Here is a 16283-nt window from a genome sequence, read left to right on the forward strand (position 1 = left end):
ATATATATATATATATATATATATGTACATATATATATATATATATAGTGTTTATGTATATATATATATATATAGTGTTTATGTATATATATATACATATGTATATATGCAAGCTTAGAGGCAGGGCGAGCTTGATGAGTCAGAAAAAATGAAAGAAGGCCCATGTAGCTGGAATGTACTGAGGGAGGGAGAGTAGCCTGAAGTGATGTGGGCCAGTTGAATAGAAACTAGCTGAATCGTGGCCTTGTAAGTCATGTTTAAGAGTTTGATTTTATACAAAGTGTTTTGGGAAATAGTTAAAGGGTATTAAGCTGGGAAATGACATGGCTGTTTTTATGTTTAAAAAAAGATCATTCTGACTTCAGTATGCAGAAGATATGGAAAGGCTGTGACACTTAAGAGGAAAGGTATTTCTGTGTCTAGGTCCAGTCCTGGCTTAAGATAGTGTGGCAGTGGGGCATGGAGCAGATTTGAGAAATGTGTTCAAACTAGGAGTGCCAGGATTTGATTGTTGAATGTTGGAAGATAGTGGAATGGGAGGTATCAGGAATGGCTCCCAGGTTTCCAGTATGAGCAGACTGGTGTGCCAGCTCATCAGGTGTGTGTGTAAGTGTAAGAAAGAAAGAGGGTTCAGAAGCATGGTATGGGGTGGAGATACACATTTGGGAATTGTTCCATACAGAAGATATTTAAACATTGGGAATGAGTGAGCGGAGAGGGAGGAAATCATAGGAGCCAGCACTATGGTTGTGATTGATTCCTTTTTTTAATGTTTGTTTATTTTTGAGAGAGTGCAAGCTGGGGAGGGGCAGTGAAAGGAGGACAGAGGATCTGAAGGAGGCTCTGTGCTGACAGCAGAGAGCCCAATGTGGGGCTTGAACTGACGAACCGTGAGATTGTGACCTGAGCTGAAGTCAGATGCTCAACCAACTGAGCCACCCAGGTGTCCCGTAATTGATTCCTGTCTTTCTTTTTAACATTAGACCTTAGAATAGATTTAAGGTTAGCCTTCTGAAATCAATCTCATTTGCACTCAGATAAACTTTCTTAGTGGGAGACAAAGGGATAGAATTACTGCTACTTGGGAGGTTGGAGGATGAAGGAGTAGAGGGAGGGGCTTAGGGATTTATATGATTTCCAGATTATTTTATTTCTGGAGTAGTTTACAGTGTGCCAGTTGTGTGTTTCTCGTCCTTCATGTGGGTAGCCGAGAAAAAAATGTGAGAGCTTCTGATCCACAGGTTAAAGTTCATAGTTAATCTGAAGTTTTCCACAGTCTTACCCTTGCCTGCCTATCCACGCTCCTGTGGCAACCACTCCCCTCCAAATTCCATGTGTGTTATATTCTGTTGTTATGATCCTAAGCTCATAATTTCCTTTTTCATGGAGCAAACAGACTAATAATTTAAGTCTCTGTTTTAGAGAAAGCCTTCCTGATTCTCTTAGGCAAACTTTGGCCTTTCCTTATATTCCCAGTGTGCATTGATTATAGCAATTATTTTATTAAATTTTACTGTTTCTTTGATAGATTGTATCCTCACCCAGCTAATTTCCTTGATGGAGGGGATTGGTCTTTTTTCTTTATATCTCTTTTAAGAAAGCATTTTAATGTTTGAATTACCATTCTGTCTTTGAGTAACCCAATATGGCTTACATCACTTTCTGATAAGACAAAGTTTATTTAAGGTTTAGAATATAGGGAGCAAGAAAATAGTTGAAAATGTCTTTCCTAGATCTATTTTAATAGGGAGTTAAAATACATTTTTTAAAACTATGATAAGACAGTCTCTAATGTATATTCTTTGTTGTCAATATCAATGCTTGATATTTATTTAAAAGAAAGATTCAGGGTGCCTGGGTGGTTGGTTAAGCATCTGACTTCGGCTCAGGTCATGATCTTGTGGTTTGTGAGTTCGAGCCCCACGTCGGGCTCTGTGCTGACAGCTCAGAGCCTGGAGCTTGCTTCAGATTCTGTGTCTCCCTCTCTCTCTGCCCCTCCCCTGCTCACACTCTGTCTCTTAAAGATAAAAACCTTAAAAAATAAAAAATAAAGATTCAAGGTACCAAAGGAAATAGAGGCTGATTTAATGGAATTGTTCTAGTTATTTGAATTAACACTTCTTTTTTTTTAATGTTTATTTATTTATTTTGAGAGAGAGAGAGAGAGATAGAGAGCGCGCGCTCCAGAGGGGCAGAGAGAGAGAGGGAGAGAGAATCCCAAGTAGGCTTTGCACTGTCAGCATGAACCCGATGCAGGGCTCAGTCTCATAAACTATGAGATTACAACCTGAGTTGAAATCAAGAGTCAGACACTCAACTGAGTAAGCCACCCAAGGTGGCGGTAAATTAACATTTCTGTTAAATACCTGAGAATGTTAAGTTTTATTGGGAATTATTGGTAGTCAAAAAATAGATTAGAAATATTGTAAAATTTCATTGTGAATTTCTAGTCTACCAGTTGATTTATACTGTGATTCAGTTTGTGTCTTCTATATGTTTATAGCAAAAAAATGGCAGTTTTTGTACCTATCAATATTATAATCTTACTGCTCTGATATTTAGTGGAGATTTTTCATTAGATTTGAAGAGAATATTAGATCATGGATTGATTCCAGTTTTTTAAAAATTCAGCCCAAATTTAAAAAAAATCTGACATTCTCCCTCTCAGAGTTCTCAGGGGGAACCTCTTAGGAAGACAGTCTGCAAATTTCTTAAGGAATTCTTTATTTGCCAGAGTGTGGTAGAAAAAAACTGTCCTTGTAGTCAGCAAGTACATGTAACATTTCAGAGCTTCAGTGTGTGTACAGCATATTATTCTGAAACGACATACTTGGCTTTCTAATGAAAGACTTTTATTATTTCTTCCTTTCTTTTATAGGAATATATTTGTCCCAGATGTGAATCAGGCTTTATTGAAGAAGTGACAGATGATTCCAGGTATTGTACAAGCTCATGAATAAATCAGGCATTCAGTTATCCAAATTACTTTCTTTCAGCATCTACTGAATGAATAGAAAGAAATTGGTTTTATAACTTACACTCTGCTGAGAGAGGGAGGGAAAGAGGGAGGAAAAGTGGCAGGGGGAAGGGTAATAAAAATGGGAAAATTTGGGATGTGATGAGATGAGAGGCGCTGTTTCAGATTGTGTGTATGTGGCATTCCTTGGAAACCTCTATATCCGTATCAGAGTAAATCTGGTAAGTGTTCATTTATTTTCTGAGACTTTGGTGTTCCTTTAGATTATTGGGTGGTTTTTAGTGGCCACTCTGTTGCCTGCAGGTGAATTACGTTTCTTTGGTGGGCTGGGGAGCAACTCCTGACAAAGATATCTAATATAAGGTAAATAGGCTGTTCCAGCCAGAGAAGCCGAGCTGTTAGTCTGCCTTGAGGAAGCCTTAGCTCCCTGTTCTTACTAAAAGCATTGCCTATGCCATCTTGTCACTGTAATGTTAATACTTGGGTTTGTAATGCTTGAAATTGGTCTTATTAAAGATCTAAAACCTGTAAAAAGAGAAACTATTTCTGAGTGACAGTATTTTATAGTACATCTTGGTTAATATGAATAAAACTGTAAAAAATAAAAAGAATAGCGTTGATAGGATGATGGCCTTTTTTGGCTAAACATAATGGCACATTTGTTCTTTTGTGGCTATGTGGTTAGACAGTGGCTGGACAAATGAAGAAATACTGACTGGATAAAAAGAACCTGTAATTTGAAGCTTCTTTTAATCTTGGAGTGACTTTGGAGGTTTTAATGGCAGTAAGTAATTCCTTTACTGGAGGTTTTAATGGCAGTAAATAATGTCTTTACTGTTGCTGTTGGCAGACTCTAAAGTTGAAGGTCCCTTCCACAACCAGGAAAAACTACACATTTTACAGTATGTACTATTAGTTTAACTTTATTAACGATTGGCGATTATATGTGTACATGAACTGGAGCTTCTTGGGGCAGTATATGGCATGAGATCAAGTTTGGTACAAACACTTACATGTTGATCTAATAGCCTTCGTTTTAAATAACATAATACTAGCTCTAAACCTGTGGAAATTAGCATGACAGCGAAAGTAGCAATTTTGTGTGAATGGCATGCTAACTTGGGGTAGCTTTTTTTTGTGCTGTTACAATTGCATCACATACTTACTGCAAACACTTACGCTGTGCATGTGTTAAGTAAGGAGCATATTGGTTATTGGGAAGCAATTAATTGGCTTATTTTTTTCTAAATTTTCTAAGTAGTAACCTTGGTTTCTTTAGCCCTGTATACAAAGTACGGTTCTAAGTGCAGATGGTGATCAACTGCAGGATGAATCTTTTTTTTTTAGCAGGGAACTATGAATTTTATGGATCCTGCTTTCACTTGACTTAATTCTTTTATTTGTGCCTTTGTAGGTCAAAGGTTATCTTGTGCAAGTGCTATTGGTAGCAAATACTCAGATGTAAAGATTATGTCTTTTAAAAGATCAGTATTTTACTTATTTATTCTTTAAATGTTTGTTTATTTTGAGAGAGTGTGTGCCTTGGTGTGTGCAAGCAGGGGAGGGGCAGAGAGGGAGAGAGAGGATTCCAAGTAGGCTCCATGTGCTGAGCCAGATGTGGAGCTTCATCTTATAACCGTGAGATCATGGTTATGATCTGAGCTGAGATCAAGAGTCTTAACTGACTGAGCCACCTAGGTGCCCCTGAAAGATCAGTGTTTTAAATGGTTGAAGAAACCTTTTTCTCAGAATCAGTATTTTAGAGCTAGCATGATATTCCCTTTTATGAAGTTCCTAAACATTTGCTGATTTGCATACTTAGCAATTACAGTGTAAGTAGTGGATGATAAAAATTAATGAGAAGAGGTCCTTATATGTAGGTACTGGATAATGGGCTCCAGATGCTACTAGACATTCGTCAGAGGGGCATTTGTAACATTTGTGAGAACATTTCTCAGGAGATGTGGTTGTCCCTTCTCTATGATTAGCCCTGTCACTCTTAAAATATGGAGGAATTTTAAGGAAAGGGAATGCTGGGGGAGTTTCAAGGGGAGCAGAACTATAAGAAAATAGAGTTGATAGCTTTAATTACCAAGGATATTTGAATCTCTGAAACCAGATAGTAAAGGCAGGAAAGAGCCCTGGAGGCCTATCTAGGCTTGAGCAATAAAATGGGTACATGGTGGTAGTTGAATTATTTACGTAATTTAGCATAAATGTACTAGTATTTCTAGAGGGCTTGTTCTACATTTGAAATGTTTTTGTAAAAGTGTTTTTAACTTCTGAAACAAATATAAGTGTTAAATGGTTTCTAATTAGCAAATAAGGCCTGAGCATGGCTACATAGGGGATGGCATTAGCTTTACTTTTTCACTTTTGGTTCTAGGCTAACCAGGGTCTGTTTGTTTCCTCAGTGAGCTGAGCTCAGTGCCTGGATTGGCGTTCTGAAACTGAAAGCTACTGTAGTTTGTGGACTTGTATCATTGGAGTGACTGTGTGTACATGTTTGTAGGCTTGTGTCTCTTGAAGTAAAAGTGGTATCTAGCAGTTCTTCTGATTCTTTCTATCCCTCTCTGCCCCACAAAGTGTTGGCCATTTTCCGCTCTCTGGCTCGCTCTCTCTTTTTTTTTTTTTTTGCAAATTTCATGGGATCTGATATTTCTCCCTAATCTTTAGGAGTAGTTATTTTGTTTCCACATTCAATTTTAACTCAACTTTTATTTGCAAGTTATCAACATAAGATACAGCGTTTCAGGTTTTCAAAAATGGTGAGTGCTCTGTATAATGTCTGACACACAGTAAACACTTTACATATATTTGTGGTATTAATACAGTCTTTACCCTCTGAATTTATATTTATGAAAGGAGGGAATGATTAGAAATGGATGAGACAAATACTAGATATTTATAAAAAGGTAGAATTTAGAATCAAAGTCAAAGTGCAGAGGGGTGTGGAGGATCCTCGTTTGGTTGGTGAGCTCAGAAAAGACTTCATGAAGGAGGTAGCATTTGAGATGGGCCCTGAAAGATGTATAGGATAATCAAAGAATAGGGAAAACTGTCAGAAGGAGAAAAAATGTTTATTGAGTTCTTTTATAATGTGCTAAATATCGTACCAGACCCCTTGCAGTACTATATTTAATCATTCCCAAATAGTCTTACATGTTGTGTTCATCTGGTGGTTGAATGATTTTTTAGTGAAACGTTTCGAGAATCTTGTTTTAGTTCTTCGCCTCTTTGAGAATAAATGTTTTTCTTCTCTTGCTGGGTCAAATTTGAATTGCATTGCTGGCTGTGGGTCCTTCTTCCCACTCTGTGGTGGCCCCTCTTTTCAATTTTTCACTTGATTTATGCTTGGTTTTGTAGTTTGTTAAAATGTTTTTCATAGATTAAGCCACAAGCCAGTTCTTCATAATTTCCTTCGTAGGTGTCACGTTGGGATGAGTTATTTTTCCTTATTGGGCTTTGTTCTCATTGTACCATTCTATATTTAGCTTCTGGGAGGGAAGCTCATTCCTAGGAATAGAACTGGTACTCATTCCTTTTTCTCTTCAGTTTTGTAGGTGGTGGCAGCAGCCGGATAGACAATAGCACATCAACACACTTTGCAGAGGTAAGTTTTCCTTTGGCTGTAGGGATTCTGTAGGGAGTGGGTGGGTGTTAAAATCTTGACGGATTTTCACTTCCCAGTGCAGCAAAACATCAGAGTCTATAAGAAAGATGTGTGCCAGAGTAGCCCTCAGGAAGATACTTGTGTTTTAGTAGTTCGGCCTTTGGCATGTTACTTTTGGTAAACCCTTGATGAAGAGAGAGTAACCTCCTTCATCTGTGCTGTTTTAAACCTGGTGGTGTGAGAAAAAAAGCTGTGTTGTTTGTGAAACAACAGTGCTGTATACTCTGCTTTGGTGATGTGACAGCCCAGTAAAGAGCAGGTAGAATGAGTTGTACTTGAAGTCACAACGAGGCACAGTCTTCAACTGTACACAGAAGGACTGCTTTTTAGAGGTTGCCTCTAATGAATGTGGTGGTTTGTTGTGATTGGAATTAGGGGGCCAGATGAAGAATACTGTATTTACTTGCCTCCAGCTCTCAAGGTGGACCTATAATTAATTTATAGTTCTTTATAGAATGTAGTGTCCATATTTTTGGGGACAACTATGATTTGAAAACGCATTAGTCTGCATCTTGGAAGACCATTTTACATTAAATTCAGAGTAATTTTCTTTTTCGCTTTATTCACTGGCTTAAAATTCCTTGTTTGTTTGCTTTTGATCATTTTAACCATTTTTAAGTGTATAGGTAAGTGGTGTTAAATGCTCTTTGTTTTTAATAATTTAGAGACTGTAGCGCATAAGGAACAGGCCATCTGTCTCAGCCTACAAGAAACACCGGTTTGCTTTTGCTTCTATTGCCACACAACTTGGTTGGCTTCAGAAAGCTAACAGATGCTAAAAGAAAAAAAGTTAAATCCCATAATCAGAATTTTTTGTGTGTATTTCAGGATCACATTAGCCTTTTCCAGAGATAGCTCAGCTGCATTAGAGAGCTAGCACAATTTTTTGATATTTATTTGTGTGTAAATTAAAGCTGTTAGCCGTGCATTGGAAAGTTGGTGTTCAATAAGAAGCCCATAAAACCCTAAGCTTCTCTCCTTTATCCTCTGAAATTTCTCTTAAGACCTGTAGTCCCCCAGATTTTTATGTTGTAGAATTACAGTCAAGAAGCTTGATGAAATGTTTGAGTAAAAGTCCTGTTTTACTAAGGGTATTTTCTTTTACTTATGGTCTGTGTACTTCTTAATATCCAGTCTTAAGGTTTTTGGTTAACTCTGAAGTGCCTTAGTACATGGGCTGATTAGTGTGTGCTTTAAAACATTTCGTGTCTTTGAACACCCATTTTTATTTTCTTGTTTTGATGGATTAAAAAACATTATTTAAAATTTAGTATGCTTGCCAGGCCTGGAAGCCTTTCTGATTTTAGTATGTTTTTCCCTGTGTGTGCTATTCCTGCTAACACAGATTGTCACTTACTGATTATACATATGCTGAAGAAACTTCATCTGATTTTCTTTAAATGTTAGTTCTCTTAGGAAATGGAAAAACTTCAGTCTGTCAGTTTTGTAGATATGACTCACCAGGAGGAGATGCATTAAGAAGAAAAATAAATATAGGTAGTCAGTTTCCTAACTTTAGTAATGCTAAATCTGTCACTGATGGCATGAGCTATCCTTCAGGTGTTAAAGTAATTTTGCTGAGTCATATAGCCCGTGGCTTCATGTCCCTTAGGGTTGTAGCAAGGGCAGGATTATGCCCAGTTTTCCCTCTGTAGAACTCTCTGGTCATCATGCTTGAATATGTCAGTTTTCTCCTTTTTGAATTTAGAAAATAGAAAAAAATCTCTTTTTATAATGTTATAGAAATTGCCAGGGATTTAAATCAATCAGCTTAAAAAGGGTGTATTGAATGTTTTATACATAGCAATCTGCTGGAAGTAGGGGCAAGAAGCAAATGTCATGGTTGCCTTGCCTGCCAGGAACTTCTAATTTAGTTGGGGAACAAGTACAAACACATATGAAGCAAATAAGAAAACAAAGAGTATACAGAGTGTGATAAGCTTATTGTGGGGTGTATGTAACAAGCACAGGAGAAGGGAGAGATTGGGGGGCTGCAGTCTCTAGCAGGAAAGGTCAGACAACATAGTAGTATGTCTGGAACAAGATTGCCTCAGCTTCATCCTGGGTTGAGCTGGTATGTAACTGTTATGTAACCTGGGCAAAATTACTTAGGGTCTCTCAGTGCCTCGTTTTCTCGCCTGTCAATTGGGGATAACATCTACCTCACAGGGATTAAATGAATTAATACATGCTAGATGTGCAGGCCAATGTGCCTGCCATGCATGAGTGAAGGAAGGTAAAATTCCTTCATAGAGAAGTTTAAACAGGGTAGATGGTATTTAAAAAAGCGATTAGGTGAGAAAAATTATCTCAAAATAGCATTCATAAATTGTAGGGTTTTATACTCTTGTCCCTGGATAAAAAACGTAGAAAATTATAAATAGCAACCAAACTTTTTTTTTCCTTTTCCAGATTTTAGTTGATATTTCAGCAAAAACTTATGCTCAATTTTGTTCTGTTTTTCTTCAGTCAGAGTTGCTTGTACAAAGAAAGACAAGGCCATTTTCTATAATTAGCCTTTACTAATAGCTGACTTAATTAAAATACTAGATATATTAGAAGAGACTTAGTCCAAGCAAAACTTTCAACAAGATCGGTATTGATTTTTTTTTTTTTTTTTTTAAATTAAGTGGATCTGGGGTGGGGAAGACAGAAAGAGGGTAAAGATGGAGTGAGGGTGGGAGGAGGGTTGCCAGTTAAATGGGAGCTTTGTTTGAGTATTGCGCAAAGGTCAGTGGAGAATGAACCTAAAAATGTTGCTAGCAGTTTGGAGAGAGGAAGGACATTGCTGTACTGAGGTTCCTGGTGGTAACCTGGGGAATTGAGCCCATGGCTACATGAGGGTTTCATTGATTACTTGAAAGCTGACCATGACCTGGTACCAGTGAGACATCTGATCTGAGAGTCTCAGCTTACCTAAACAGATCACTTCAGTGCAAGAGTGGCTGTGACTGCTGCCTCGGATTAGCAGAAAATAAGATAGATGGCTTCCTGGAAACAGAACTCCCAGGTATACACAAGAGGGTGGGGTGCTCTGAGCATTCTGATTTATATTTATTTGAATAAAATTTCTTTTGGTACATGATGTGGCATTATAACGACAATTAAGAGATATTAAAAAACATCTGGAGTGCCACTATTCCAAGAGCTCCTTTTTTCCATACATTTCCTTTCAGGTTTTATCTTGAGGCATAGGCACCGAAAGATTCTATAATAACATTAAGAAGATTTTTTAAAAAATAAAAAATCTCCTGTATTCTCGTCACCTTATTTTAGCTTTATTTATTTCTTTGCATAATATCTTACATTTTTCACATGCATGCTTTATAACTGTTTTCAGAGGCATTCACAGAGTATTTCTGCTTTTTAAAATTTATTTAGGATTACGTCAAAAATCTTTTTTGTCTCTTTGTAGTTAAAAGAATTACATATTTTGAGATTATATTGTCTCACATCTACCCTGTATTTATTAAACTATTACCTTGTGTTAAACATGTCTGGTTATATGTGATGGTTGATCATTGATTGTATCTTTTCCCTTAACCTCTGAGTCTAGAACACCTTGAGAAATAAACCACAGAAGCCAGACAGATGGAAATAAAAATTTAGTCTTATTCAACCATATTGGAGAACATAATTGATCCGTGGCCTAGCCGACATCCTTAGTTTACATAGGATGACTAACCTAAGAATTAGAGGTTGCAGAACAGGCATTCATATTCAGAACCATTCCTTCTGCATTTTTATAGCGTCCTAAAATGTGAACTCCATCCATTGGAGAAATGAATCAGCCAATGTTAGGCTCTTGCCACTCACCAGTAAGATACATCACTCCTCTGGTAGAGAAGAATAACGAAGGATGAGTGAAGGGGTCAGAGATGGAAATGGGAGATCTGATTCTTCCCTCTTCACTTTTGAGTTCAGTAATTTAAGCCTGAAATTAGCAGGGGTGTAGAAGTAGTGACTGTGGCAGCTGGGGGAGAAGGTTAGTGATAACGTGAGATAAGTTTCGCTTTTACCTCCATGAAGAAAGACTCTCCAGTACCAACTTATGTTCTTTGTGTGTGCTCTTGGGACCTGTGGAGAAGGCTCCGAAATAATAAAAAACAGTGTAGAATTAAATTACATTGAACTAAATAAAATTGTCAATATTCTATTTCTGACCTACAGAAATGGCAATTGTAAATGATTCAACCTAGTAAAAAGGGAGTTAAAGATTTTAAGCCATCCTTCTCCAGGTTAACCATCCTTTACCTGTTTGTTCTTAGTCTCAGCCAGAGGGCTTGCACTCACTTGACCAGTAGAATTTGGGTTCTTTGAGCAGTTGCAGCCTGGATTTAATCTTAAAGTTTGAATTAATTCAGCCAGATCTTTCCATGTGTCTCACTTTTTAGTGTGAAGACGTAAAGCTCATTTCATGGTACCTGCTTCACATCCAGTCGGTTTGGAAATGTCAAGTAAAGCTCCTGAGCTTTTCAGCAGTTGTTCAAAAAGAACTTTGGATAATTCAGTGCTTACTCAGTTCACACCCATAACACTGTTGTCAAGCAAAGACTACAAACTTAATGGTAACTGAAGGAAGAAGGGTAAAATAATATATTCTTGGTGTCAGCCTTGCCAGTTTTCTGTTCAGTGTGTGCCAGTTGCCCAGAGTCCATGGCCTGTAAATTTAAAGTCATTTGGGAGGAGGGGCCTTTCCAGAGATTATTTATGACAGTGTTTATATTACTGGGGGATAGGGGATTGTACATCATAATTTTTCTTTATGAATAGTATTTGAGTTCTGTATTTTAGTAAAATTTAGGAATTTGTCGTGGTTGCAACAATAGTCTTAAGATTTCTTTTTGAGGGCCCTTTTCTTGCCCAGCCAGTGTATTACAAACCTCTGAATCTCCATTTACTGTTTTTAAAAAAAGTTTATTTATTTATTTTGAAAGAGAATCCTAAGCAGCTCCATGCTGTCAGCACGAAGCCTAGTGTGGGGCTCGATCCCATGAACCATGAGATCATGACCTGAGCCGAAACCCAAGAGTTGGACATTCACCTGGTGGAGACACCCAGGTGCCCCAAATTTCCATTTACTTATTTTTAAAATTTTTTTTTAATGTTTATTCTTGAAAGAGAGACAGAGTGTGAGTGGGGGAGGGTCAGGGAGAGAGGGAGATGCAGAATCCCAAGCAGGCTCCAGGCTCTGAGCTGTCAGCACAGAGCCCGACGCGGGGCTCGAACCCACAAACTGTGAGATCATGACCTGAGCTGAAGTCGGACACTTAACTGACTGAGCCACCCAGGTGCCCCATCCATTTACTTTTAAGCCTTATATTCCACACACCCCTGAGTTGATTTGAGGTTGAGCACACTTTTTTTTACTTTTCTTTCTGCTCATAATTACTGCTCCTTGTAATTATTCTAATGTTTCTTCTTCTTTTTTAATGTTTACTTATTTTTGAGAGAGAGTGTGCATGTGGGAGAGCACAAGTTGGGGAGAGGGAGAGAGAGAATCCCAAGCAGGCTCTGAGCTGTCAGTGCAAAGCCTGACAGCGGGCTTGATCCCACAAACCACGAGATCATGACCTGAGCTGAAATCAAGAGTCCTTGCTTAACCAGCTGAGTCACCCACGTGCCCTGTTTATTATTCTTTTTTGTTGTTGTTGTTGTTTATTATTCTTAAAAAAAAACTATTCTAATTTTTCCTTGATTTATTGAACAAATCTATTTCCTGGAGACAGACCTTTTAAAGTATAGGTCTTTAAATTGTCCTCTTAGCTTTGAGGTTTGCAATAATTTTATTCATCCTTCCATTTACTTCTAAGTAGAAGCTTTATTTCCATGATAAGTGAGATCCCTGTACTTCTTTGCCTACTTGCTAATAACAGTTACTACCTTTCTCAGGATGAATATATAGTTTAGGTTTCTAATATCTAAAAATCATGAGTCGGGAAAAACTATGGACATATCCCCTCATGAACATGAATATAGATGTGAAAATTCTAAACAAAATTTTAGCAAATAGAACCCAACACTATGAGAAGGATTAGACATCATACTCAAATGGGATTTATTTCAGTTCAGGAATACAAGGTTAGTTCATAATTTGAATATTAGTTCAGCATTTGAAAATCAACATGATTCACCATAGTAACACTATCATACAGTCATCTTAATGGATGCAAATAAAGCATTTGACAAAATCTAACATCAATTTTTAAAAAATGTTTATTTTGAGAGAAAGTGAGCATCTGAGTGGGGGAGGGGCAGAGAGAGAGGAGAAGAGAGGGAGAAACCCAAGCGGGCTCTGCACCATCAGGGTGGAGCCTGACACAGGGCTTGATCCCATTAACTGTGAGATCATGATCTGAGTCAAAATCAAAAGTTGGACACTCAATCAACTGGGCCACCCAGATGCTCACTAACATTAATTTTTGATAAAAACTCTCAGCAAACTAAAATAGATGGTAATTTCCTTAATCTGACAAAGAGCATCTAATAAAATCCTACAACTAACGTCATAATTAATGGTGAAACAAAGTGTTTTCTAGCTAAGATCAGGAACAAGACCAGGATGTCTTCCCTCATCACCTGTGTTCAATGTTGTTTTGGAGGTTCTAGCCAGTGTAATAAGATAGAGAGATACACACACACATATAAATGGCATCCACATTGGAAGTGAAGACATATTGACATGGTCTTTTATGTTGGAAACCTGATGGAATCTATAAGAAAGCCCTTGTTAGAGGTAGTGGATTTAGCAAGGTTGCAGGATATAAGAAAAACAAAAATCAAATATATTTTTACATATTAGCAACAGTTGGTAATTGAAATTAAAAAATAATTTACAATTGTATACAAATATTAAATATTTTAAGTTTCAGAAAGATGTCTAAGATCTGAACATGGAGAATTATAACATGTTACTTAGAGAAATTGAAGAACACCAGTGGAGAAATATGTACCACTCATGGATCAACTTAATATTGTTGGGATGTCATTTATAATTCAGTATAATTCTAGTGAAGATCCCAGTCAGCTTTTTTATGGGAATTGACAAGCAAAGGGGTGCCTGGGTGGCTCAGTCAGTTAAGTGTCCGACTTTAGCTCAGGTCATGATCTCACGGCTTGTGGGTTTGAGCCCCGTGTTGGGCTCTGTGCTGACAGCTCAGAGCCTGGGAGCCTGCTTTGGATTCTGTGTCTCCCTCTCTCTGCCCCTTCCCCACTCATGCTCTGTCTCTGTCTTTGTCTCTCTCTCTCAAAAATAAACATTAAAAGTATTTTTTTAAAAAATTGACAAGCAGATTCTAAATTCACATGGAAATGCAAATATGTAGAATAGCTAAAACTTCTTTGAAAAAGAAGAAAAAAGTTGGAGGACCAATACTACCTGATTTCAAAATTTATTATAAAGCTACAGTAATCATGACAGTGGTATTGTCATGAAGACAGATAGATCAGAAGAACAGAGTATCCAGAGTCTAGAAACAGACATACACTATGGACAACTGATTTTGACAAAGGAACAAAGGCAATTCAGGAGAAAAAGGATAGGCTTTCAAATATATTGTAATAATGGTTTCAGGAATATAATTTGGTGATTCATCACTTACATATAACACCCAGTGCTCATCCCAACAAGTGTCCTCCTTAATGCCCCTTTGCCCCTTTAGCCCATTCCCCCCACCCAACACCCCTCCAGCAACCCTCAGCTTGTTCTCTATATTTAAGAGCCTCTTATGGTTTATCTCCCTCTCTGTTTTTATATTATCTTTGGTTCCTTTCCCTTACGTTCATCTGTTTTGTATCTTAAATTGCACGTGAGTGAAGTCATAGGATACTTGTCTTTCTCTGACTGATTTTGCTTAGCATAATACACTCTAGTTCCATCCATGTTGTTGTAAATGGCAAGATTTCATTATTTTTGATTGCCAAGTAATATTCCATTGTGTATATATACCACATCTTCTTTATCCAGTCATCAGTCAATGGACATTTAGGCTCTTTCCATACTTTGGCTGTTGTCAGCAGTGCTACTATAAACATTAGAGTGCATGTGCCCCTTCGAAATAGCACTTCTGTATCCTTCGGATAAATGCCTACTAGTGCAATTCCTGGGTCATAGGGTAGTTCTATTTTTAACTTTTTTTTTTTTTAACTTTTTTAACCTTTATTTATTTTTGAGAGAGACAGAGCATGAGCCAGGGAGGGGCAAAGAGGGAGGGAGACACAGAATCTCAAGCAGGCTCCAGGCTGTCAGCACAGAGCCCATCATGGGGCTTGAACCCACAAATTGCAAAATCATGACCTGAGGCAAAGTCAGACGTTTAACTGACTGAGCCATCCAGGAGCCCCATCTATTTTTAACTTTTTGAGGAACCTCCATACTGTTTTCCAGAGTGGCTGCAACCAGTTTGCATTCCCACCAGCAGTGCAAAGCGTTCCTCTTTCTCTGTATCCTCGCCAACATCTGTTGTTGCCCGAGTTAATTTTAGCCACACTGTAAGGTGGTATCTCATTGTGGTTTTGATTTGTATTTCTCTGATGATGAGTGATGTTGAGCATTTTTTCATGTGTCTGTTAGCCATCTGGATGTCTTCTTTGGAAAAGTGTCTATTCATGTTTTGCCCATTTCTTCACTGGATTGTGTTGGTTTTTATAAGTTCTTTATAGATTTTGGATACTAACCCTTTATCAGATATGTCATTTGCAAATATCTTTTCCCATTCCGTTGGTTGCCTTTTAGTTTGCTTCCTTTGCTGTGCAGAAGCTTTTTATCTTGATGAGGAATAGTTTGTTTTTGGGGCGCCTGGGTGGCTCAGCAGGTTAAGCGTCCGACTTTGGCTCAGGTCATGTTCTCACTGTTCATGAGTTCGAACCCCATGTTGGGCCCTGTGCTGACAGCTCAGAGCCTGCTTTGAATTCTGCGTCTCCCTCTCTGTCCTTTCCCCACTCGCACTGTCTGTGTCTCTCAAAAAATGAATAAATGTTAAAAAAAAATTCTTTTAAAAAGGAATAGTTCATTTTTGCTTTTGTTTCCCTGGCCTCTGGAGACATTCAGGTAAGAAGTTGCTGTGGCTCAAGTCAAAGAGGTTGTTGCCTGTTTTCTCCACTGGGATTTTGATGGCTTTCTGTCTTACATTTAGGTTTTTCATCCATTTTGAGTTTATTTTTGTGTATGGTGTAAGAAAGTGGTCCAGGTTCATTCTTCTGCATGTTGCTGTCCAGTTTTTCCAGCACCATTTGCTGAAGAGACTATCTTTCTTCCAGTGGATATTCTTTCCTGTTCTGTCAAAGATTAGTTGGCCATATGTTTGTGGGTCCATTTCTCGGTTGTCTATTCTGTTCCATTGATCTAAGTGTCTGTTTTTGTGTCAGTACCATACTATCTTGATGATCACAACTTTGTAATACAGCTTGAAGTCTGGGATTGTGATGCTTCCAGCTTTGGTTTTCTTTTTCAGGATTGTTTTGGCTATTCAGGGCCTTTTCTGGTTCCAGAGCGTCCAACTCTTGATTTCAGCTCAGGTCATGATCCTCGGGTTGTGGGATCGAGTTCTGTGTTTTGCTCCTCGCTGAGTGTGCAGCTTTGTTAGGATATTCTCTCTCTCTCTCTCTCTCTCTCTCTCTCTCTCTCTCTCTCTC

At 38.0% G+C, this 16283-nt stretch overlaps 1 protein-coding gene across 4 annotated transcripts in view; it reads left to right on the forward strand.

Moving 5' to 3' along the window:
• The window catches only part of RNF115 (ring finger protein 115), a 94633-nt gene that overhangs the window by 24791 nt on the left and 53559 nt on the right, over nucleotides 1–16283 (forward strand). For 3 of the 4 annotated variants that reach the window (XR_007454625.1, XR_007454626.1, XM_049616462.1), the window contains exons 2-3: nucleotides 2879–2937; nucleotides 6533–6590. Coding sequence is in view for 1 of the 4 variants with exons in the window: in XM_049616462.1 (XP_049472419.1) it covers nucleotides 2879–2937; nucleotides 6533–6590 (117 nt within the window). In the remaining 3 variants the exon portion in view is untranslated. Of the gene's footprint in view, nucleotides 1–2878; nucleotides 2938–3827; nucleotides 3880–6532; nucleotides 6591–16283 lie in introns of all 4 variants that reach the window. The other variant, XR_007454627.1, reaches the window with a different exon arrangement.

This window comes from Panthera uncia, assembly GCF_023721935.1.
Source record: "Panthera uncia isolate 11264 chromosome C1 unlocalized genomic scaffold, Puncia_PCG_1.0 HiC_scaffold_4, whole genome shotgun sequence".
Classification (NCBI taxonomy): domain Eukaryota; kingdom Metazoa; phylum Chordata; class Mammalia; order Carnivora; family Felidae; genus Panthera; species Panthera uncia.